This window comes from Trichechus manatus, unplaced genomic scaffold (assembly GCF_000243295.1).
Source record: "Trichechus manatus latirostris isolate Lorelei unplaced genomic scaffold, TriManLat1.0 scaffold00039, whole genome shotgun sequence".
Lineage (NCBI taxonomy): Eukaryota > Metazoa > Chordata > Mammalia > Sirenia > Trichechidae > Trichechus > Trichechus manatus.
In genome coordinates, this window is record NW_004443975.1 from 8,715,082 (window position 1) to 8,738,415 (window position 23,334).

Here is a 23,334-nt window from a genome sequence, read left to right on the forward strand (position 1 = left end):
TAAAGACATCCCTGTATTCAGTGTTTTTAAGATATATCTTTGTTCTGTGTTAAATTTATAATCTTTCATTCCATACTAAATGTGCTTTTCATCTTGATCAGATTAAACAAGAAAGGACATTATAACATACTACCTACCCTCTTATATGTCAGTTAGCCATGGTTCTTGAAAATATAGAACCTAAAGTTAGAGTTCTGGGAGAATCCTATTTTTCTTAATTTATTCTGCTGAAATGAACATGATTTGTAATGTTAAAGGAGAAAAGCAAGATTAATTTTATGTTATTCATCAGCTTCATTTTCTTTTCTAATCACATTATCAATTCAATATATTCAAGAATATTTCCTGAACTGACAATTCTGTTTCATCATACTCCATTGCATTTCAGAAAAGTCTTTAGGCAGCTCATGAAACTATTATAACTTTAAGAATGTTTTAACCTGCAGCAGCATGGCCTTCCTGGTTACTACACCAGTGTGTAGAATGGGTCTAACTAGTAGTCATTTCATGACCAGGATGAGGTGTGGTATCTCACACTATTGCGGACCATGCTTCCAATTATTCATATTCCACACAGAAAATGTAGAGAAGCAAATAAAAATCAATCACCTAGAAATACCTGTTCTTCTAATATTCTGGTGCCTATACTTCTCAATATACATGTGTTATAGATCTAAATCTAGATCTGTATCAATATTTATGCCTAAAAAAAATATATATATATAAAATAATCATAGTATACAAAATTTAATAAACTTTCTTGTTTCATTTAACATTATATTGTAAACTTTTTCTATTAAATAGTCTTCTTCAGCAACTTTTTTCCAAGCAGATGAATAATATATCATATTTGGCCAATTTCATATTTTAGAATATTTAAGTTATTCTCAATATTTTATTATTGAAAACCACAATATGGTGAATAATGTGGCTTAGTTTTTAGTTATACATAAAAGAACAAACCCAAACCCGCTGCTGTCGAATTGATTCCAACTCGTAGCGACCCTATAGGACACAGTAGAACTGCCCCATAGGGTTTCCAGGGAGCGGCTGGTGGCAAACTGCCGACCTTTTGGTTAGTAGCTGAGCTCTTAACCACTGCACACCAGGGCTCCCTTAGTTATACATAGATGTCAGGCACTGCAATGAGAAATTATAGCCCAATCTGTTAACTGTCATTTGCTCTACCACTAAGATGTAATAGATCTTACCCATCCCAATTTCTTTAATTTCCTTAACTACAAAATAAGAAACTTTGATCTCTTCAACTTCTAACTTTATATGCTTGTATAAACATGACACATACACATACGTAGAAATATACATAGAAATACCTTTAATTGAAAATGTCTTAGTTATACATATAAAGAAATTGAAATGTGTAAAGTCTGTCACATCTTAGTGGTAGTGCAAATGACAGTTAAGAGATTGGGCTATAATTTCTCAGTGCAGTGCCTGACACCTAATAATAATAGCCAGTGCTTACTGAACACTTACCAAGTGCCAGCCCATGCTGCAAGCACTTTATACTTGTATTAATTATTTTAATCTTTTCCACAATTATATAACGAAAACCAAACCCACTGCTGTCGAGTCAGTTCCAACCCGTAGAACAATTACATAAGGTAAGTACTATTTTAGCCCTGCTACATTGGTGAGAAAACTGAATTATTGAAAAGTTATTTGTCCAGAATTACCCAGCTAATGACAGAGCTAGGATTCAAACCCAAGCAGTCTGCTCCTGAGTCCGTGCTATTAACCACTCCCCTAAACTGTCACAATAAATGCTAAGTGTTTGAATGTTTAATTAATAATAGATATTATCATCATTATTCCTACTGCACAATTCTATAATCCTGAGGTTCTTTTGGTCCCAGTATTTTTTGAATTTTAGAAAGGTAATTTAATACATATGGTCTCTTTTACATGGCATCCCTAATGGTGTTTGGAACAGCACCCCATAAGCAAATGCATTAGTGTTTCTGCAGTGAAGTGTGTCTGTCTTCATACTGATAGAGATTAAAAAAAAAAAAAAAAGGACTATAAAAAGCCTGATGTCAATATGTGCTGCTAAATGAGTTATGAAAACCTCTTGGCTTTTAGAATTGCAAAAAAGGGATTGTGGACTTGTATAAAACTCTTAGCATAGAGCCTGGCATTTAGAATAAACTCAGTATGTATTGGTGGGTTAGTACTACTACCACTACTACTACTGTAACCCTATACACAGTGGGATTGGACTGTTGTGATCCATAGTGTTTAAAAAAATTGGTGGATCATGCAGTGCTAGGACTACTTGTCTCACATTATGACCAGATGATGGGAAGATACTGGAGTAGTGGGGTCTTTTAGCCCTTCTTTAAATCAGAAGGAGGGTGGGGTTAAGTGATACCCTTCCATGTCTCTGATCTCTCCTAAATGTAGGCTTGCCTAGCTTAGTACTCCTGTCCTTCTGTCCATTTGCACTGTCAGTTGTGTAGCATTTGATTTGAGTCTACTGAGTAAGCTCAAGTTGTGTTTTCAGCCTTTCAGAGATCTTAGTAAAGCAGTGTTTCAGGTTTATCCTTGCTCATGAGTATAGTCCTCTTTAAGCTTGAGCCCATTGGGAGAACAATTTGACTGAGCTGTCATTTCTCCAGATATGATCAGATATGAATAAATACTGAAGTGGCTGCATTTTAAATAGATTTTAATTATATGGTCATGTATTTTATTGCAGTCTGTTCCAAATATAAATTTATTAAATGCCGTTGATATGCACATTTGCTATTAAGATTTCTTTGTGTTTATGTGTTTTAAATTTTGACACTTGAGTTTAAACCCGTTCTCTGTCCTTGGAAATATCCCTTTGAACTGTTTAAAGATCTGTTGTATATACTTTCTTCTCTCCTTCTGCATATGAAAGTATTATTCGTCTCCCTCTTCCTTATCCCCCAGTAATTGGAAATATCCTTACTGAACCTTTGTCTTCCTCTTCTGTTGCTCAGTCTCAGCCTTATAGCATCCCCAATGGACTGGAATGGCCCTTAGAGATTATCTAGTCAACTTGAAGCAGGGAAATAGAAACAGAAATGTAATCAGTTTGTTGAGGGTGAGAATGGGGACTCATTTATTTGTATTTGACAGTTTTTTTAAAAATCTGTAACTAAAATACAAAACAGAGAAATATTCCTTTTTTGGTTGGAAAGGGATCTGTAAAGTCCACAATTAAGAACTATTAGTCTTAATTGCTCTTTAGGAGTGTGTGTGTGTGTGGTATCATGTGTAAGAGTATGTGGTGTGAAAAAGATGATTTTCAGTTTATTTCGTATGGTTTCGTCCCCATGGAACATGTTTGTGTTGGCAATTGGCATTCCTTATAGCATCATGTTGAAATTTGCCATGTATTATCTAACAAGTTCTAGTGTTTTCATGTTGTACATACATTTTGGTCAGTTTCTTAGTGATAGTAGATGTTGAGTATAAATTTCAGGACAGAAAACATGGAAAGAGGATTTGCTATATAATCATCAACTGATACTGTATAGAATTCAAAGATAAAGTAATCTGTTTGGCACATGTTCACTAATGTGACTTTTTCACCTGACTACAGTATTTAATTTAGGATCTTAAAATTTGAACTGCATTGCAATAATTGATAATTGGTATTTATTTTTTTACAGAGGAAAAAGGAAAATGGATGACTGAAAAAGGTATTTTGCCATATTTTGAAAGTTGTACTTTTCTTTATCTTTTCTAGGTTGCTGTAGTAAAACTAAAAAATGCAGATAAAGTATTTGCCATGAAAATATTGAATAAATGGGAAATGCTGAAAAGAGCTGAGGTAAGAATCGTATGTATTTGAATATTTAAACAACATTTTACAAATATTTTTAGTGAACTATAAAATTATATAGTCAGTAGATCCTTATCTATCATTTAGTAAACTATCTATGAGGGCATGTTTTTAAGGAATAAGAGACAGATTCAACTATTTATAATTTGTGATGCTAATTTAATTTTGACTGAAAACTAAACAGGAACCCTGGTAATGTGGGGCTTATACAACTACATTAAAAGGATGTGTGATAACCAGTTTCTTTTATAGGAATAAATTTTGTAATGGATGCTTTCCGATTTGGGATATAGCTTATTCATATTATTCTATATTTAACTGTATTCTGCTTCAAGCAAAATTCAGCAGGAGTTTTGAATATGCTCTTTAAGAATTCTGCTTATTGCTGATTTACAGTTACTTTATGTTTTGTTTTATATTATTAAAAAGTTGTAACATCTGGTAATGTAAGAATGTTAACATTTTTATGTTGGTGCTAGATTTGTGGAATAAGTTGACTGGAGTGATGTTGAAAATATCTAACAGCTGGTATGATATGACTAGAACTGGTGTTACAGGTAGACTTCAAGTGGGGCTCTGGAGGCCCTTGCTGTGCCTGTCATAGTGAGGGGCTGGACAAGGCAGGGCCCTCAGGAGTCTCTGGGAAGCAGACCTTACTGGTCTGGAAGTATTTCAGTATATTAACAAGTAGAAGGGCCTTACTGGTGAGTAGGCTGAGTAACCACTCTGGGGGTTGGTAAGATCCAAAAGAGGGTAATGAGAAATTAGCCCTTAGAAATCTTTCTTTAGCAGTACTTAGAGCAACCTGAAGACTAACAAACATATAAGGAAAAACAAAAGCATTCCTTTGATGGTAGATACGGTAGTAGTGAAAGTAAATATGTACTCCATTATTTTTCTTTTGGGAAATTTGAAAAATATAACAAAACACAACGAAGACACTAATAATCACTTGTACTCCATCATCCAGAATTAATCAGTAACCTTTTGGTAAGTTTTGCTTTTGGTCTTTTTTTCTATGCATCTACTAAACAAAACAAAGTACAGAAAAAAGTGAAATGCGAATACATTCTATGTAAAACAAATAATAGCACATTACAGATAAAGCTAAAGCACTCTTTGACCGCTGCCCTACCGAGTCTAGCCTCTTTCTACCTACCAGAGGTAATTACTATGTAATAATATCCTGTTTTAAAAAGTATCTGGAAACTTTTATGTCACCCTCTGACATATGTGCTGCTGCCCAATATAATCAATAAATAACATGAATCTTTACGTTTGAATTTCCCTAAGACTAAATTGCCTTACTATCACTGGTTGTTTATTCCAGGTAATAAACTCTGAGATTGACTTTAGTGCACAGGATATTTACTAGGGAGTTCTTCTGAGATTAATACATGTGGAAGGGAGTGAAGGAAAGAAAAGCTGTCCCAGCAGCCTCAGTTGGTCCCACAGGGAGCTCTGGAGCAGAAATATCCTTCACAGTTGTCCTGAATTTAGCCAGAATGGTTAGATCTACCCCAATCACCTGCCCCAATCAGTCACTGGATGCGGTTGCCTCTGGATGAAGAGGCTTTCTGCAGTGAGGCAAACCTTGAAGGGGCTGAGAACATTCTCAGCAGCCGGAGCAACAAGTCCTATTATTAAGAAATAGTAAATAATTATGTTCTTACTATTTCAAAAAAATAATATTGCAGTCAGTTTAGTGATCCAGAGTTAGAACTTTTAAAAAATTGAGTTATAGTTTGTACTTATTTTCTGTGAAGTTGATTATGTTGGGGAAGAATTGTGAAAAGGAAAAGTAACCAGGTTAGGTTTCATTACTGACAGGAAGAAGTGACAGAATTGAAGATAAAACAAGGAAGGATTTAAAATTAAATAGTATTTTGTTGAATTAAAGAGTATAGTATATTCGGGTTCTGGGACAAGATGGTATAGATGCACTTCTCCCTATTTCTTCCACTAAGTACAGCTAAAAATCCTGAACATTATATATAGAACAAACATAGGAAGACTCTGCAAGGTAGAAGAAGGTAGAACCAGCTAGGGACCTTGGGACCCAAGGAGCAGCACTGATTTTATGAGGTCAGAATTATCCTGATGCTAAAATCAAACAAGCACCATACAAATAAAAGACCAGTAGCCCTCCTGAATACAGATGCACAAATCCTTAACAAAATAGTAGCAAGTAGAATTCAGGTTTATTATAAAAATATTTCACACTATGACCAAGTGAAGGAGCCCTGGTGGCACAGTGGTTAAGCACTCGACTTCTAACCAAAAGGCCAGTGGTTTGAACCCACCAGCAGCTCCACAGGAGAAAGATATGACAGTCTGCTTGCATAAAGATTACAGCTTTGGAAACCCTATGGGGCAGTTCTGCTCTGTCCTATAGGGTCGCTATGAGTCAGAATGGAACTCGACAGCAGTGGGGTACATGACCAAGTGGGATTTATTTCAGAGATGCAGGGCTGGTTCAGTATTTGCAATGTATTTCAGACTATTAGAAACTTTCATTTCTTAAGCAGAATTCTGCATGAAACCTTTAAAGAGGAATTTCTTTTAAAAATAGAATGGAATTGTATTCCTAGGCTTGAATTATCAAATCTTTTTTTTTTTCATAAAATATTAAAAAAAAATTCTGACCATAACCTGTTCAACTTTGGGAAACTGAAAGTACAAAAATCATACTTAATACATTACACATGAGCAGCAAAAAATGTTATTTTTTGTGTGTATTGTTGATGTTTCAAAATAATTTTACAGTTACCTTTAACTTATTTGCCATATTTCTATTTCACGATATATGGCAAATGTATAATTAGTGGGATATGAATTATTTGAAAATTCTAGGAAATCTTTCTTTTTCCACCTGGTCAGTTGAGAGATTGATATCTATACAAATTCATTGTTTATAAACTTTGGTGGCACATCAGCAATCCCTTAAATTAACTTCTCCTAATTTATTTTGTGAATTTTACCTCTCTCTTCATATATTTTCAACTCTTGTTGATTTCACTGATATAGGAGATGTCCTTACTCATTTTATTGGAAGAGGCAATATGTATAGTTTATAGGAACACTCTCCATCTTGAGAGTTAAACCTCTCTAAGGGTCAGTTTTCCTATTTATAAGATGAAGATATAGTTTCTACCTCCTAAGTAGAGGAACGATATATTCTAGTTTACATGCACTGGTACTGATTTTTGCCTCTTGTTTTATTATTATTTTCATTATTGTTGTTCTCCCTGTTTTATTATTTTTGTTGCTTTTATTATTTTTAGTAGTAATGTTGTAGTAGTCATGAGGTCCCTGTGCGTCGGAATCGATTTGATGGCAATGCGTTTAGTTTGGTTTGAGTATAGTAGTAGTGAATCTAGACCATTAGATTTGAACTGCCTCTGCTTCCTGACTTGCCACCCACAGGCACTACAATGCAAACACTACAGAAAGTAAAAAATGAAGAATAAAAACAGCTCACTTTTTGTCATAGATTGAATTATGTCCCCCCAAAAATATGTGGCAACTTGGTTAGGCCATGATGCCCAGTATTATGTAGTTGTCCTCCATTTTGTGATTGTAATTTTATGTTAAAGAGGATTAGGGTGGGATTGTAACACCCTTACTAAGGTCACATCCCTGATCCAGTGTAAAGGGAATTTCCCTAGGGTGTGGCCTGCACCACCTTTTATCTTACAAAAGATGAAAGGGAAGCAAGCAGAGAGTTGGGGACCTTTTACCACCAAGAAAGAAGCACCAGGAGCAGAGCGCATCTTTTGGATCTGAGGTTCCTGGGCAGAGAAGCTCCTAGTCCGAGGGAAGATTGATGATGACTAAGACCTTCCTCCAGAGCCAACAGAGAGAGAAAGCCTTCCCCTGGAGCTGACACCCTGAATTTGGACTTGTAGCCTACTAGACTGTGAGAAAATAAATATCTCTTTGTTAAAGCCATCCACTTGTGGTATTTCTGTTATAGCAGCAGTAGATGACTAAGACCCTTTTCTTCCCCAGATACCCAGTTTTTATATCCAAATGAAATAATTATTAAGGGTTTCTTACTTATCCTTGGAGTCGCTGAGTGGTGCAAATAGTTATCATGCTCATCTGCTAACCAAAAGGTTGGAGGTTTGAGTCCATTCAGAGGCACCTTGGAAGAAAGACCTGGGGAATCTACGTCCCAAAAATCTGCCATTGTAAACCCTATGGAGGACAGTTCTACTCTGACACACATGGGGTTGTCACGAGTCAGAATTGAGCTTATGGCAACTGGTTTTAGTCCAAAAATGTACATCTCCAGCTCACAACTTCCAGGCTACAATTATGATTAACAACTCAATTTATTTAAAAAAAACAACACTAACATTGTAAAGCTATTCCAATATGGTTATTATGCATAATGTACAAATAAAGGAAAATCGAGAACTTTAAATATATTGTACAAAATTTCTTGTTTAGTAATATTCTTTGTATAAAGTTTGTTAATATAAACTGTAGGCAAGGATACGGAAATATGCTTGTTAAGTGAACTGGACATCATTCTAGTTTTTAAAATGAGACTCTTCATAGAGTGTAAATATACATTTTTCTATCTGGACAGTCTGATTTTTACCACAAGAGAGTGTCATGTTGTGCCCATTCTAGAATGTTATCTCCTTTTCCACGCTCCCCAAATTAAGTTCCTTGGTACTGGAACTCCTGGGTTGGGAGGGGAGTGTACACTTAAATTTTGATAGTTATTGTCAAATTGTCTTCTGAAAAAGTTGCACCAACATACATTTGCACTCATAGTATATAAATGTGTCTGTTTTCTTACACGTTTGCCAATTTTGGATGTTATCAAATTATTTCTTTCTTTAATTATGTTTTTATTAAAAAGCATTGTTACTGACAAATAAAAAATAACATATCTCATGTTTGGTTCAGCCATCAAATACTAAAATATAGATTTAAAAGTAAATTGATGCCATGGTTTTTGAAACCAAATATTTGGAATTCTTGCATTTTCAATTTAAAATTCTGTTAATCTGTTTTTTAAAAATGAAAATTGTTGGCTTTTTTTCCCTCTCAAATATTAGATTAGAGAGGACTCAGTTGTTATTTGAAATAACTTCTTCTCTGATAGTACTTTGTGGGTGAAAGAAGTCCTTGTTCCTTATAAATGAGAAGCCATAGTAGATATAATTATCATTAGATTTTCTGTATTTAATACATGATTTTCAAGTGTGTTGGTCTGATACCTAATGGATGAGTAAAGAAAATCATACAACAGCTTTGCAGAATTATTACCATTTTTATGTTTCCTATTAACTTCTGTTTCAACATGGTATTCCTGTTGCTCTGTGTTTAACAAGTAGTCCATTAAAGATAAAAATTAAATAGTATATGACTGAATATAAAACCCAAGCCAAACCCGTTGTCACTGAGTCAATCCCAACTCATAGTGACTATATAGTACAGATTAGAACTGCTCCATAAGTTTTCCAAGGCTGTAATCTTTATGGAAGGAGACTGCCACATCTTTCTTCTGCTGATGTTTTGGTTAGCACTTGAGCACTTAACCACTGCACCACTAGGGCTTCTTATCACTGAATATAATAATGTAAAACTGCATAACAGTTAAAACTCACTCTCACTGTGGCAAGCAGAATGTTTGGTTGAATGATAAAGTGACTGAATCTGAAGAAGCTATATAGCCTTCAGTAATCTCATACATGTTATTACATTCTTAGAAACTCAAATGTTCTGTTTTTAAAGGGGGAAATTTTAAAAATCTTGTTAACTAAAAAAAAAAAGTAATTGAAATACACATTGCTACAGCCTTTAACCATGTTGAATCCCCAGAACACGTTTAAGAACCCTAGGGCATACACACATTATAGTTTGGTTAATATTGATTTAGAACAGGGTTTCTCAACAGTGGCACTATTGACGATTGGGGTCAGATAATTCTGTGTTGTGGGGGTTGTCCTGTGCGTTGTAGGATGTTTAGCAGCATCCCTGGCCTTTATCCACTAGATGTCAGTAGCATCTCTCACCCCCCTACCCCCAAGTTATGACAACCCACTGAGGACAATGTAACACATCTAGACTCAGTATCTGAGGCATTAATTGAAATAGTTTAATAGCTAAATATTACAGATAAAATCTTATGATGTCTGGGATTCGATTTAAAAGAAAATCTAGTATATATGCGTGGGGATTGGACTAATGGTGAGTGAGTGAGTGTGTAGATGAAACAAATTGGCCAGTCAGATAATTGTTGAAGTTGAGTGATAGGTACACTGTGGGGGTATAGGTTGTTATACTATTCTCTCTAATCTTGTATTTCTTTGAAATTGTATCTAATAAATAGTTTACTTGTTTTTTACTTTTAATTAAAAAATTATTTGTATTTTACTAAGCAGTTTAGCTAAATTAAAAAACCAAAAAAACCCAAACAAATCAGTTGCTTTGGAGTCAGTTCTGACTCATTGTGACTTCATATTTGCAGAGTAGAACTGCACTCCATAGGGTTTTTAAGGATATGACCTTTCAGGAGAAGATCATGAGGGCTTTCTTCCAAGGCACCTCTGGGTGAGTTCGAACTGTCAGTCTTTCGATTAGTAGTTGAATGCTTAACCATTTGTGCCACCCAGGGATTTAGCATAGATTAGAATCCCCTTAAACACAGTTATTATTTCTCTGACAAAAAGTCTTTGTAATTTTATTTAGTTTGGAGTCATCAATCAAATGAAATAATGGCTATCTGTTAGATCCTAGCTGGAGAGCTCTAGTGTCTACAGAATTTCAGATAGCTGCCATAGTAGGTTAAAGCCAGGAGAAAGGCCTCTACTAGACTTTGACAGAGGTGAGTTCTTTCACAACCTTTCTTCCCTTAGACAATCTGGAATCTACTTATTTTTATCATTAGTGCTAATGACCAAGCTCAGGATTTCAGAGGAAATATATTAAACTCAAAGTACTTTTAAGGAGATGGAACCAACACGGTGCTGTAGACAGACACATCATGCCACCCCTCTGCAGCAAAGACCGGAAAAACTAAGTAAAACAGATACAAACATCAGTCCTGGAACCCTAATCATCAAGTGAACGGATAAAGAACGAGATCAAACACTGAGTGGACGTGGAAAACCCAAGGTGGAAAGTGAAAGTGGGAGTGTGCTGACACATTGTGGGGATTGCAGTCAATGTCACAAAACAATTTGTGTCTAATTTTTTGAATGAGAAACTAATTTGTACTGTAATCTTTCACCTAAAACACAAATTAAAAACCGTGAGTCAGAATTGAGTCGACTGCAATGGGGATCAGTGGGGGCAGTCTTCCTATTTGTATTATCCTGGCTATTCTTACTTGTTTCCTTTTCCATATAAGCTTTTGAATCACTTTGTCTAATTAAAAAAATAAAATCTGTCCATATTTTTATTGGGCCAGCACTAAACTCAAAAAGTTACTAAAAAAAAAAAAAGTACTTTTAAAAGACAAAGTATTTATAGAAATATTTTAACTTAAATTCTTGATTACCTGCTTCTGTATTGGACTTGACCGAGCTTCACTGCCCAAAGAGTCAGTTTTGCTAGGGCATGTATTTCTATAACCCTGGTTAACGCCTATTGAGTGGTACAGAGAAGAAATATGTCAGTTGAACAAGGATGTCAAACTGGTTCATGTACAAGTTTTCCCAGCACGTTAATGTTTTTTGCTATCAAGCAGCAGCAGCAGCAGGACACAAAGTATACTCTCACAGCTGAGCTCAGCAATCATCAGAGAACTAGAATTCTGAAAAGCATTCTTAGTCATCTCATCTTCTTGGCTGTTGTTGAAAGTGTCTGTTGCTCTCTGTATGGAAGTGCTTATTGCTTGGTTCTTTTCAGTCTGTACATTTTGTCTTTATAATTGATAGCCTCATCCTTTTCTTACATTTTAATATATTTTCACCTTTCATTTAAGGTAAAAATGCTATGGTATTTATTAGGAATTTAACATGTCTTTTTAACAGCATTAGTATTTTTATTATGATTATGGTATTGCTGTGTTTTGTTAATGTTCTGTTACGAGGCTGCATAGTTCTTGAATGGGTCTGTCCAACATTCTTTTCTCATATGTCCTGTAATTTTTAATGTATGATTTTACAGTATGTGACATTTTTCAGAAACACATGTATTGTGTTATAATGAAAAGACCTATATTGCCAGTATTTTGCATTAGAAGTCCTTAATAAATGAGGAGCTAAAGGCTTGTAATCAATATATACTTTTGTAAATCCTTAATAAATAAAAAAAAAAACTAAACAGATAAGGTTACCATTTGGTAAAACCTGGGACTGAAGAAATGATTTGAGTCTATCTAATTTGTAATGAAATGTGGTTGGTGGGGGGCTACTTGGAATCTATTCGAAGACAGTGGGTTGGGTTTTTTGGTATTAAAAACCATTTAGAATACAACAAAGGAAGTGATCACACTATTGTCAGTACTGGTATTCAGAGCTGAAATAATTTTGTTGATTGATATGCAATACAGTTGTTCTCATCTGGGGGGCGGGGGTTTGTTCTCTCCCTCACCTGGACATTTGGCAATGCCTGCAGACATTTTTGGCTGTCTCAACTGTGACGGGTGGGTGGTGGGTAGAGGCCAGTGATCAGGGATGCTGCTAAACATCCTGCAATGCACAGGACAGCCCTCTACAACAAAGAATTATTTGACCCAAAATGTTAATAGTGCCATTGCTGAGAAATCTTTAGTATAGAGAATTGTTAAATTAGAGCCAGCTGTCTGATTCTAAAAGATACTATGACTTGATTCTTAGGGAATGGAATCAGAATCATGAGCTATAATAATAGCTATCACTTACTGTTCACCAGCTTCCAGGGTTACCTGAATGTACTCATTTAATTCTCACAATAGTCCTGTGAGGTAGACACAATCATTCCCACTTACAGAATGGAAAACTTAGGCACAGCAAGGTTAAGAAATTTATCTAAGGCAACAGATTTCGTTTTTTGATTTTTTAATATGGATATGCCATATGCTTGTTTTAAAATTTATTCTACTTTGAGGATTTTATAATCATGAAATTGTAGAATACCTTTCGATCTTTCAATATCAGTTAGAATAACCTCACCTAAAATCTCTCACTGTGTGTTTGTATGTACATTTAAATTCACACTGTTGTTGATTCTGACTCTTAGTGACCCTATAGGACAGAGTAGAACTGCCCCATAGGGTTTCCAAGGCTGTAATCTTCTTTTATTTTTTATTTTTGTTATTGATGTAATTAAATGAAGTTTACATTTCAAGTTAGTATCCCATACAGAATTTTTTTTTTTAACATACATTGTTATGAGATCCCAACTGCTCACCCCATTCTGCAACAGCACACTCCTTCCCTCCGCCCCCGATTCCCCATGAACATTCAACCAGCTGCTAACTATCTCTGCCTTCCCCTCTCACCTCTGGACAGAAACCGTCCCTTTGGTCTCTTATAAGTACTTGTCTAAGAGGCACATTCTTCATGAGTATCACTTTATGTCCCACGGTCCAGTCCAATCCCTGTCTGAAGAGTTGGCCTCGGAAATTGTTTTAGTTCTGGGGTGATGGAGAGACCAGGGGCCATGCTTTCTGGGGCACCTCCAGTCTTAGTCAGACCATTAAGTCTGGTCTTCTTACTAGTATTTGAGTTCTGCATCCCGTCGTTCTACTGCTCCATCAGGGACCCTCTGTTGTGTTCCCTGTCAGGACGTTCATTGGTGGTAGCCGGGCACCATCTAGTTCTTCTGGTCTCAGGCTGATGAAGTCTCTGGTTTATGTGGCCCATTCTGTCTCTTGGGCCAATACTTTCCCAAGGCTGTAATTTTTATGGGAGCAGATTGACACATTTTTCTTCTGCAGAGCAGCTGGTGCGTTTGAACTGCCGACCTTTCGCTTAGCCAGAAGTCTTATTTACCTAGGCTGCTGTAACAGAAATACCACAAGTGGATGTCTTTAACAAACAGATATTTATTCTCTCACAGTTTAGGAGGCTAGAAGTCCGAATTTAGGGCACCAGCTCCAGGGGAAGGCTTTCTCTGTCAGCTCTGGGAGAAGGTCCTTGTCATCAGTCTTCCCCTGGTCTAGGAGCTTCTCAGTGCAGACACCCTGGGTCCAAAGGACTCGCTATTCTCCTGGCTCTTGTTTCTTGGTGATATGAGGTTCCTGTCTTTCTGCTTGCTTCTTTTATATCTCAAAATAGATTGCTTCAAGATACAATCTAATCGTGTAGATTGAGTCTGCCTCATTAACATAACTGCATCTAATCCTGCCTCATTAACATCATACAGGTAGGATTTACAGCACATAGGAAAATCACATCAGATGATAAAATGGTGGACAGTCACACAATACTGGGAATCATGGCCTAGCCAAGTTGACATACATTTCTGGGGGACACAATTCAATCCATAACAGCAGCTAAGCGCTTAACCACTGCACCACCAGGGTTCCTATTTAAATTAATAGACTTTATTTTTTTAGGGCAGTTTTAGGTTTACGGAAAAACTGAGCAGAAAGTACGGGAGTTTCCATTAATTTGTTCCCACTGCCACCTCCCCTTTCACCTATTATTAACATCTTGCAGTAGTGTGGTACATTTGTTACAATCAGTGAACCAATACTGATACGTTGTTATTAACTAAAATCCATAGTTTATATTAGGGTTTACTGTTTGTGTTGTACAATTCTGTGGGTTTAGACAAATACATAATGTCATATATCCACCATTATAGTATTATACAGAATAGTTTCACTGCCCTAAAAATACCCCGTGTCTCACCTATTCATCCCTCTCCCCCGACTCCCCACCTCAAGTTCCAGAAAACTACATATCTTTTCACTGTATAATTTTGTCTTTTCCAGAATGTCATATGGTTGAAATCATACCGTATGTAGCTGGCTCTTTGACCCAGCAATATGCATTTAAGTTTTTTCCATGTCTTTTTATAGTTTGATAGTTTATTTCTTTTTATCAGAGAATATATTCCATTGTATGGGTGTACCATAGTTTGCTTATACATTGACCTATTGAAGAACATTTTGGTTGCTTCAGTTTTTGGCCATTATGACTAAAACTACTTTAAACATTCATGTGCAGGTTTTTGTGTGGACATAAGTTTTCAATTCATATGGATAAATACCTAGGAGTATTATTGCTGGATTGTATGGTAAGCCTATGTTTAACTTTGTAAAAAACCACCAGACTGTCTTCCAAAGTGCCTGTACCATTTTGCATTCTTACCAGTAATGAATGAGTGTTCTGTTGCAGTTGTTCCATATCCTCACCAGGATTTAGTGTTGTCAGTGATTTGGATTTTAGTCATCCTAATAGATGTGTGGAAACCCTGGTGGCGTAGTGGTTAAGAGTTTGGCTGCTAACCAAAAGGTCAACAGTTCGAATCCACCAGGCACTCCTTGGAAGCCCTATGGGGCAGTTCTCCTTTGTCCTATAGGGTCGCTATGAGTCGGAATCTACTCTAAGGGAATGGTTTTTTTTGTTTTGTTTTGTTTTGTTTAATAGATGTATGATGATGTATGGAGCCCTGGTGGTGCACTGGTTAAGAGATATAGCTGCTAACCAAAAGTTGGCAGTTCGAATCCGCGAGGCGCTCCTTGGAAACTCTATGGAGCAGTTCTACTCTGTCCTATAGGGTTGCTATGGGTTGGAATCAACTTGATGGCAACAAGTTTTTTTTTTTTTTTCCCAGTATCTCATTGTTGTTCTAATTTGCAATTCCCTAATGACATAAGATGATGAGCATCTTTTCATATGCTTATTTGCCATCTGTTTCTTTGGTGAGGTGTCTGTTCAGATCTTTTGCCCATTTTGTAACTGGGTTGTTTGCTTTCTTACTGTTGAGCGTTAAGAGCTCATTGTATATTTTGGTTATAAGTCCTTTATAAGATATGGGTTTTGCAAATATTTTCTCCCAGCATATGGCTTGTCTTTTCATTTTAACAGTGTCTTTTGCAGAGCAGAAGTTTTTAATTTTAATGAATTTCCACTTACCAATTTTTTCTCTCATGCTTTTGTGTTGTATCAAAAAAACTGTTGTTAAATCCAGGACACCTAGAGTTTCTCCTGTGTTATTTTCTAGAAATTTTATAGTTGTGCTTTTACATTTAGGTCTGTGATCCATTTTGAATTAATCTTTGTGAAAGGCGTAAAGTCAGTGTCTGATTTTTTTTTTTTTTTTCATTTGGGTGTCAGTTGTTCTAGCACCATTTGTTGAAAATTCTTTCTCTATTGGATTGTGTTTGCTTCTTTGTCAAAGATCAGTTGACTAAATCTGGGGGAGTCTATTTCTGAGCTCTCTATTCTATTCCACTGATCTATTTAATCCTTCACCAGTACCACACTATCTTGATCATTGTAGCTTTATAATTAGTCTTGAAGTTGGGTGGTGTAAGTCCACCAACTCTGTTCTTCTTCAGTATTGAATTGGCTATTTTGAGTCCTTTGCCTTTCCATGTAAATGTTAAATTCAGTTTGTCAATATCCACAAAAGTATTTATTGGGATTTTGGTTGGGATTATTTTGAATCTGTAGATCAAGTTGGTAAGAATTGACATCTTAATAATATTAAGTCTTCCTGTCCATGAACATAGAAGTATCTCTTCATTTATTTAGATCTTCTTTGATTTCTTTCATCATAGTTTTGTAATTTTCCTGTATAGGTCTTGTGTTTATTTTGTTGGATTTTTATATATTTCATTTGTTTTTACTGCTAATGTGAATGGTATTGTATTTTTAATTTCAAGTTCCAGTTGTTCACTACTCGTATATAGCCAAGCAGTCAACTATTGTACATTCACCTTGTATCCTGCAAGCTTTCTATAATTGCTTATTAGCTCCAGGAGTTTTTTGATTGATTCTTTGGGATATTCTACATGAACAATCATCTGATCTGTAAACTAAAGCAGTTTTATTTCTTCTTTCCCAGTCTTTATATCTTTTATTTCCTTTTCTTGTCTTATTGCATTAGCTAGTACTACCAGTATGGTGTTGGATTAGAGTATAAAAAGAGAAAGCATCTAGTTTCTCAATATAAAGTATGATGTTACCTGTAGGTTTTTAGTAAATGTTCTTTATTGAGTTGAGGATGTTCTCCTCTATTCCTAGAATGCTGAGAGTTTTTGTCCTGAATGGGTGTTGTATTTTGTCAGAAGCTTTTTCTGCATCTGTTGATATGATCATATGGTTTTTCCTCTTTAGCCTGTTGATGTGATAGATTACATTGATTGACTTGGTCCCGATAGATTCAGTTTGCTGACAATAAGGTTTTTGCTTATGTGTTTATAAGAGCTGTTGGTCTGTAGTTTTCCTTTCTTGTAATATCTTTGATTTTGGTATTAAACTATTGATGGCCGTATAGAATGAGTTAGGAAGTATGTCTGCTGCTCGATTTTCTGGAAGCAATTGTAGAGAATTAGTATCATTTTTTCTTTAACTATTTGTTGAATTCACCAGTGAAACTATCTGGGCATGGTGCTTTCTGTTTTGGAAAGTTATTAGTAATTGTTTCAATCTCTTGATATTATAAGCCTATTCATATTACTGATATCTCCGTTTGTCAGTTTTAGTAGATGTGTCTGTCAGTGAATTGATCAATTTCATCTAAGTTATCACATTTGTGGGCATAGAGTTGTTCATACTATTTCTTTGTTGTTCTTTTAATGCCCATGGGATCAGTAATTATGACCCCTCTTTAATTTTTGATATTAGTAGTTTGTGTCTTCTCTCTTTTTTTTCTTTGTTAGCCTGGCTAGAGGTTTATAAATTTTACTGATCTTTTTAAGAACAAGCTTTTAGTTTTGTTGATCTTCTCTGTTGTTTATCTGTTTTCATTTTCATTAGTTTCTGCTCAGAATTTTATTTCTTCTGCTTCTTTTGAACTTAATTTGCTCTTCTTTTTCTAGTTTCCTAAGGTAGGTGCATGGACTATTGAATTTTAAATCTTTCTTCTTTTCTAATATATGCATTTAATAGTATATATTTCTCTCTCTGCACTGCTTTCACTGCACCCCACAAATTTTGCTAGATTGTATTTTCATTTAGTTCGAAGTATTTTTTAATTTCTTTTGAGACTTCTTATGTGACTTGTGTGTTATTTAGAAATATGTTGTTTACTCTCCAAATATTTTGGGATTTTCCAGCTGCCTTTCTATTATTGATTTCTAGTTTAATTCCATTATGGTCTGAGAGCATGCTTTGTATGATTTCTGTTTTTCTAAAATTGTTAGGGTGTGTTTTATGGCTCATTATATGGTCTGTCTTGGGGAATGTTCAGTGATCTTGAGAAGAGTGTTTGTTCTGCTGTTTTCATTAAGTAATCTGTTAATGTCAGTCAGGTCTAGTTGTTTGATGGTGTTGTTCAGTTCAGCTATATCCTTACTGATTTTACATCTGTTGGATTTATCGAATACTGATAGAGTGGTTTTGAAGTCTCCAGCTATAATAGTGGATTTATCTGTTTCTCCTTGCCTCATGTTACTTTGATGCTTTGTTGTTAGGCACATATAGTTTTTGCCTCACATTATTTTGATGCTTTGTTGTTAGGCACATACAAATTCAGGATTGTTATGCCTTCTTGGAGAATTGAACCCTTTATCATTTTGTAATGCCCTCTTCATTTCTTGATAATTTTCTATGCTATGAAGTATGTTCTGTAGAAATTAATATAGTTACTCTAGCTTTCTTTTTGTTAGTGTTACCATGGTATCTTTCTCCATCCTTTTACTTTTAATTTATTTTTGTCTTTATATTTAAACTGGATTTCTTGGAGACAAGACGTAGTTTTGTCTTGTTTTTTGTCACTCTGATAGTCTCTGTTTTAATTGGTTTATTAAGATCGTCCACATTACAGTGATTATTGGTACAGTTGGATTAATATTGCCCGTAGTTGTAACTATTTTCTTTTCTTTGCCTTCCACTCTTTCTCTTTTTTTTGAATTCTCTGGTTTTAATTTGGGCATTTCATATGTTTCTGTTTTTCTCCTCTCAGCATATTAATTATTCTTATAAAAATTTTTAAGTGGTTGCTCTAGAGTTTGCAGTGTACATTTATAACTCATGTAAATCCACTATGAAATAATACTATACTGCTTCATGTGTAGTACAGATACCTTACAACAGGGTATTGCCAATTTCTACTTCCTATCCCTTATTATATTACTGTCATTTATTTCTGCTATCCATAAGCTATAATCACCTGACACACTTTTGCCATTATTAATTTGAACAAACTGTTATCTATTATGTCACTTAAGAATTAAAAAAAAATTATTTTATATTTATTCCTTCTCTAATGCTCTTGCTTTCTTTATGTAGATCAGAGTTTCTGACCTATACCATTTTCCTTGTCTTTTAAGAATTTCTTTTAACATTTCTCACAAGACAAGTCTAGTGGTGACAAATTCCCTCAGTTTTTGTCTGAGAAAGTCAGTATTTCTCCTTTACTTTCAAAGGATAATTTTGCTGGATATAGAATTTTAGGTTGGTGGGTTTTTTTCTTTTAACACTTAGATATTTCATTCCACTCTCATCTTGCTTGCATGAGTTCTGAAGAAAAGTCTGATGTAATTCTTATCCTTGGTCCTTTATAGGTAAGGTGATTTTTCATCTGGCTTCTTTCTAGATTTTTTTTTCTTTGTCTTTGGTTTTCTGCGGTTTGAATCTGATATACCTAGGTATAGTTTTTTTTTTTTTTTTTTAATATTGATTCTGCTTGGTGTTCTTTTTCTTCCAAGATGTGTGGTTTGGTGTCTGTCATTAGTTTTGGAAAATTCTGAGCCATTACTACTTCAGATATTCTTTTTGTTCCTTTATCGTCTCGTTTTGGTATTCTCATTACAAGTATGTTACACCTTTTGTAATTGTCTCGTAGTTCTTGGATATTCTATTGCTTTTTTTATTATTTTTCTTTTTGCTTTTAAGTTTGGGACATCTCTCCTGGCATATCTTCAAGCTCACTGATTCTTTCCTTGACCATTTTCAGATACTTATAAGTCATTCAGAGACATTATTCATTTCTGTTACAGTGTTTTTGGTTTATAGTATTTCCTTTTGATTCTTTCTTAGAGTTTCTGTCTCTCTGCTTACATTACCCAACTGTTCTTACATCTTGCCCACTTTTTCCATTAGAGTCCTTAGCATGTTAATTATTTGAATTTCCAATCTCTTAAAATTCCAAAATCTCTGGCCTTGATGCTTGCTTTGTCTCTTCAGGCAGTGTTTTTTTTTTTTTTTTTTTTTTTTTTTAAACTTTTAATGTGCCTTGTAATTTTTTGTTGAAAACCAGACAGTGTATCAGGCAAAAGGATCTGAAGTAGATGGATCTTTAGTGTGAGGTTTTATATTTATCTGGCTAGGAGTTAGCTGTATTTACTATTTGTTATAGCTGTGGTGTTCGAAGCTAAAATTTTCTTTAGTGTCCTTTCTTTTGTCTCTGCTGTTGTCTTTGGGTTTCCCTAGATACTCCTTCTTAAGTAAGGTCTGAGGATTTCAGTTCTTTCAGATATACTCCCCTTTTATTATATGGGAGCTCTGTTAATGTGGTAGTAAGGTGTAGGGAAGGGGGAGCATTGTATAGTCTTATGATTATGTCCCATTATTTTAGTCAGCTCTTGGCTGTGACCTTCACAAGTGCTTCTCAGCTCCACCTTCCCTGCTCCTTAGGAGAGATTGGAAGGCCAGCAGGAGCTGAAATTTGTTATTTCCCTTCCCCCACATTGAAGATTAGAGGGGGCTGGAGTTGGGTATTTCCCTTTCCCCAGATTGGTTAACCCGAAACCAAACCCGTTGCCATGAAGTCGATTCCGACTCATAACGACCCTATGGGATGGAGTAGAACTGCCCCCATAGGGTTTCCAAGGAGCGGCTGGTGGATTTGAACTGCTGACCTTTTGGTTAGCAGCCATAGCTTGCTGTAGCCTTTAACCACTGTACCACCAGGGCTCCCCAGGTTGGTTAGACTTTGGTAAAACACACGTTGATGAGGCTCTGGTAAAATAGCAGGCCTTGTTAAGCGGGGTGCATTTCAAAATACTTAGTCCTCCTCCCTGCCCCTCGCTGCAAGAAATACAAGGGAATTTTTCCTGATCTTGACAGTGAGAACCTTATGGGACTCCTGGAAGTAAAACTCAAGAAAATGTGGGGGTCACCTTAAGACTAGCCTCCACCTTCTGGAGCTTTTAACTCTCAAGCTAGTCCACAGTGAGCCTCTAGTGATTTTAAATTACAGTTTAAAGTGTTCCTACTGGTACTGGCTTCAGCTGAAGTCTTCTGCTTCTCGCCATCTCCTCCAATAAGCTGTGATCCTCTGTATTTGCCTTCAGTTTTTAGGGCATCAGTTTACCCTATGACCTCAGTTCTCAGGTACATCTAAGAACAGTTACTGATTTTCACTTTGTTCAGCTTTTTCTTTGTTGTAGTAAGAAGAGAGTGATGGCATCCAAGCTCTTCACATGTCAGATTGGAAATCAGAAATCCAATAAGTGCGTGTGTGTGTGTGTGTGTGTGTGTGTGTGTGTGTATGTATGTATGTATGTGTATATATGTATGTATATAATTGTACTTTAGATGAAGGTTTACCGAAGAAACTAGTACACATATTCTTTTATGACATTGGTTAACAACCCCATGACATGTCAGCACTCTCCCTTCTCGACCTTGAGTTTCCTATTACCAGCTTTCCTGTCCCCTCCTGCCTTCTAGTTCTTGCCTCTGGGCTGGCGTACCCCTTTAGTCTCATTTTGTTTTATGGGCTGTCTAATCTTTGCCTGAAGAGTGAACCTCAGGAGTGACTTCATTATGAGCTTAAAGGGTGTCTGGGGGCCATACTCTTGAGATTTCTCTAGTCTCTGTAAGGCCAGTAAATCTGGTCTTTTTTTGTGAGTTAGAGTTTTGTTCTACATTTTTCTCCAGCTCTGTCTGGGACCCTCTATTGTGATCTCTGTCAGAGCAGTCAGTAGTGGTAGCTGGGCACCATCTAGTTGTACTGGACTCAGCCTGGTATAGGCTGTGGTAGTTGTGGTCCAGTAAGTATATTTTTAATTCTCCTTTTATTCCTGGAATATTTATTTTACCAATACATAGCTCCAATCACCCCTATGAAATATCTTGTTTTCTGTGCCAGTGATGATGAGGTCGAGTGACTCTTAAAACTATGTTTATTTATATGGTAAAATTCAAGGAGAGATAATACACAAAATGACTTAAATATATTTGTGTAATATTTTAAGATTATGCTATCCAGAAAAGGTGCTCTATGAATGATAAATTATTTTCTTTGGGAAATTGAAATGATCTCTTTTACAAGGATTATAAGTCATCGTATTTGAATTTGGTGAAGATTGTGTTGTAATGTTCAGTTTCAGTCTTGGACTAATCCTTTGTGGATACTGAGAATTAATGACACTGACTCTGAATTAAAGATTCTGAGTTTCACAGATCAGGGTGATCGTTAAGACAGAAGGCTGTAGAGTCAGGTTATCTTGGTTTGGACCTAGTTATGCCGTTTAATGTGACTTGGATATGTTACTTAATATATCCTAGTCTTAGTGTTTTCATTTGTCCTCTCAACACCTCATAGGATTGCTGTGAGGATTAAATGAGATAATTTATATGAAGTGGCTAATATAGCATCTAGCACATAGTAACCTTTTGTTAAATGTTAGTTTTGTTTGTTTGTTTTTGTTCTATTCCTAACTATGCCATAGAGGTGAACATAGATGCTTGACTTTGGGATTATCATCTATTGTTTTTTATTTCAATTTTAGTAACATCATTGTTCGTTCTCCATAATAACATTTTAGACTGTTTATATGGCAGAAAAATTGATGCTATGAATAGCTAACTTTGATAGAAACAGCATAGTAAGAATGGTTCGTGCAGGTAGATTTTGTTTCTGAAGGATTGAAAATGTTAGCACTAAACCGTAACTTCAAGTTAATTAAGTTATAAAACAGGACTTAGTAGTATGTCAAGTGATTCTGTTTTCATTTAAAAATGAGCCAAAGCATGATGTTGTAGATTTCAATAATCTAATTGACAGTTATAATTAATTTAATAATCTGATAATCTAAATTGCCCCTGAATTTGATTTAAGTTTTAATTCTTGTTAATGTATACTTTGGTGATGCTGTTTAGTATACATGGCTTTGGAAACTCTATCTGATCAAATAAAATTTATGGAAATACGTTGAAAAAAGTTAGGGCTAATTAGATACTTTACATATCATGGCTATTGAATTTATCTTGTAGGAAATAATAATAATAATTATTATTTTTCCCATACAAAAATTTATACATACATTGTTATGTGACCCTAACTGCTCTCCCTATACTGTGACAGCACACTCCTTCTTTCCACCCCTGATTCCCCTTGTCCATTCAACCAGCTCCTAACCCTCTCTGCCTTCCCATCTCAGCTCCGAACAGAAGCTGCCCGTTTAGTCTCTTGTATCTGCTTGA

At 35.5% G+C, this 23,334-nt stretch overlaps 1 protein-coding gene across 5 annotated transcripts in view; it reads left to right on the forward strand.

Annotated features, from left to right (window-relative positions):
• CDC42BPA (CDC42 binding protein kinase alpha) overlaps positions 1-23,334 on the forward strand; it is a 338,979-nt gene that overhangs the window by 92,799 nt on the left and 222,846 nt on the right. For all 5 annotated transcript variants that reach the window (XM_004375875.3, XM_023730922.1, XM_012555417.2 and 2 more), the window contains exon 3: positions 3,740-3,823. In XM_004375875.3, the coding sequence (XP_004375932.1) occupies positions 3,740-3,823 (84 nt within the window). The remainder of the gene's footprint in view (positions 1-3,739; positions 3,824-23,334) is intronic.